This window comes from Athene noctua, chromosome 11 (assembly GCF_965140245.1).
Source record: "Athene noctua chromosome 11, bAthNoc1.hap1.1, whole genome shotgun sequence".
Lineage (NCBI taxonomy): Eukaryota > Metazoa > Chordata > Aves > Strigiformes > Strigidae > Athene > Athene noctua.
This window is the reverse complement of record NC_134047.1, coordinates 13,563,065-13,566,015: the sequence shown is the minus strand read 5'-3', so window position 1 is coordinate 13,566,015 and position 2,951 is coordinate 13,563,065. Positions and strand designations below refer to the sequence as shown.

General features: G+C 55.7%; 1 protein-coding gene across 1 annotated transcript; it reads left to right on the top strand.

Moving 5' to 3' along the window:
• Positions 1-975, top strand: GPR119 (G protein-coupled receptor 119). Its single transcript, XM_074915480.1, has one exon. The coding sequence runs from the start codon at positions 1-3 to the stop codon at positions 973-975; it is 975 nt and encodes a 324-aa protein (XP_074771581.1).
• The last annotated feature ends 1,976 nt before the right edge of the window (positions 976-2,951 follow it).

Below are 2,951 nucleotides of genomic sequence, written 5' to 3'. Positions count from 1 at the left end.
ATGGCTAGCTCAGCCCTGGGAGTCATCCTCGCTGTGCTGGCCTCGCTCATCATCACTGCCAATGTGCTGGTGGCCATCGCTCTCCTTCGCCTCATCCAAAAGAGCGGCTCCAAGGGGCTCTATTTTGTCCTTAATCTTGCCATTGCAGACACCATGGTTGGCTTCACGGTTGTGGGTCTGGTCGTGGATGAGTTTTCTGAGCCGTTTCATCCTCCCCAGATCTTCTGCATCCTGAGAATGGCTTTTGTGACCTCCTCTTCTGCTGCCTCTATCCTATCCCTGATTCTGGTTGCGTGTGACAGACACCTGGCAATCAGGAAGCCTTTCCACTATTTCCAGCTGGTGACAGGCCTGCGGATCGGGGTGCGCTTGATGGGGCTCTGGCTGGTTGCTGCCATCATTGGCTTCCTCCCTGTCTTCACCCCATGCTTTCAGAAGGTCTCCACACATGGGAAGTGTTCTTTCTTCGGGGTCTTCCACCCCACCTACATGCTGACCGTCTTCTGCGTCGGCTTCTTCCCAGCGCTCTTTCTCTTCATTTATCTCTACTGTGACATGCTGAAAATTGCCTCCGTGCATGTGCAGCATATCCAGGAAGTGGAGCACGCTGTACTGGCGGGGGGCTGCCCCCCATCCCACACCACCAGTGACATGAAGGCCATGCGCACCGTTGCCGTGCTCATCGGGTGTTTCACATTGTCCTGGTTGCCTTTCTTCATCGCCAGCATCGTGCAAACTGTCTGTCCTGAGTGCTTCCCCTACGAAGTCATTGAGAACTACCTCTGGCTGCTGGGACTGTGCAACTCCCTCCTGAACCCCCTGCTCTACTCCTACTGGCAGAAGGACGTGCGGCTGCAGCTCTCCCAGCTGACTGCAGGTGTGAAGAAGAGAGTCCTCCTTCACCTGGGCCGCCGCTTCCCTGGCAGAGGCACCAAGTCTCTCCCCACTGTGTCCTGCCTGCGGCTCCAGGACTGACACGGTAAGGAGCGGCTGTCACCAGCTTTCCAGCTCATCTCCTGCATCGTGACCATGAACTTGGGGCTCACCAGCTGTGGAGATCACAGACAGGGTGGGACCAATCCAGATGTTAATTCCCAGATATCAGCATGGCCAAATTCCAGCCTGCCCACAGAGCACAGCCTGTTTTGTGCTAGCCCCAGGTACCCCAAATTGCAGGTGCATGCCACACCTTAGATTTTGCCTGGAGAGCCTCAGCAAGAGCAGCTTTGTGTCTTCTGGGACAAAGCCCTTGGCACTCACTCCACAGGCTAAGATCCTTCACCCATTGCTGCCTGACTCCCCCTGCCCAGACCTGGGATCCACCTGCCCTCCCCTCTGCCTGCAGTGCCAGCTCTCTGGGTGATGAGCCCCAGGTGCCCAGGCCAGGGCTGCTCCCACAGCCATGGCTCAGTTGCCTTTGGCTCTTGTCCCAGGCAGCAGAGGCTGGGAGGTGTGTTCCTGTCCGAAATCTGTTCTGGACCACAATTACTCCCAGTCATTGCCTTTCCTAAACCGAATTCACCATCCTACAGCTGCAGCCTGGGCCATCCCCCAAAACTGTTGCCTCTGCTCTGGATTCTGTCCACCCGAGGCAGAGGCGAGGGGTATGGGCCTGGAGTCTCAGCTGTGGCACCAGAGACACAGAGAGGGTTTCTGCTGTTCCTCAGCAGGAGCTGTATCTGCACGGGAGCTGGCACGGCGAGCGCGGATCAGCCCCAGGCGCTGCACGCCTGGCAGAGCTGCAGGGCAGCAGGGGCTGTGCTGTCACTGTTTGGCTTGGGCTATAAAGTAAGTTAATGAGTAACTGGCCAAATGCTGAGCTGTGGCAAAGGAGCGAGAGGAACGGCTGCCTTGGAGCCAGGGAAGGCCCCATGTGGGAGGGCTGCTTTGTCCCACCCAGGCTGTAGGGCTGGATTTGGGACTGCAAGGGTCCCTGCCACACTGCAGCTGTGGCCAGACTGCTGATCCTGCCAGAGGCTGTGATGATACTTAACTGCTTCTCATAAAATCATGTCCATTTAATCCACTTGGCAAAAAAATTTCCCTTAGAAGAGGTTTCTGAGCTAAAAACATACCCTAATCTGAAAATGAGGGTGCTATGCATAAAATAGCAGTTGTTACTAGTGGGGACAAATGAGAGAGGTGGAAGACATGAAGGCTCAAGGCTATATCCAGTATGCATCCAGAACCTGCCTTGGTCCTGAGGCTTTCCCCATCCTAGAGTACGAGGCAAAAATGAAAGTGCTTTTGAAAAAAACCAAACCAACAGGCCTTCTGTGGCATTCACCTCTGTCCAGGAAAGGCCTGAGCCCAAATATTATGCAGCAGATGCTGTTCCTAGCTGTACAGCATAGAATGAGCCTGAGAGAAGGCCTCTGTAGAGCAGTCCTGGCTCTGTGGGTGGACTGATGCCTCGTAGGTGGATCTAGTAGGTGGATCCGATCTGATTCAGTTCTGGGGATCAACACATCGTCTGTCTGTATGAAATGTTTGCTGCCTATTCTTGGTGAAGCCTGAGCTGCACCGGCTGTTGCTTTGCAAAGTCGACCCATCCTCGCTGAGCCTGATAATGCTGAAGCTGTCCTCAGCCTCCCTCCACATGCTTCCTGCAGTGAGCGTTGTGGGTGGGTACCCAGTGTGAACAGAGATACTTTGCACGTGGGCCTCTTGCTGCTTCCCAAGCTTGCTGACTGCTGGCACTGCTGTGGCCCTGCTGCCCACAGTCCTGCTGCCCATGGCCCCAGAGCGGCGCCAGCCATTGGCAGCATTTGTGCCCAGGCACAGAAACGGAGGAGACTGCAGATCTGGATCAGTGCAAGCAACGGGACCAGAAGCCCTGGCTGTGTAGGCCTGTAGCAACCGCAGTGTCCCCATTCACAGTGGGGATTGCGGCTCAGGCAGCCTCTTTGGTGCCGCAGAGGCACTTGGATGGAAGAGGAGACACTTCTACC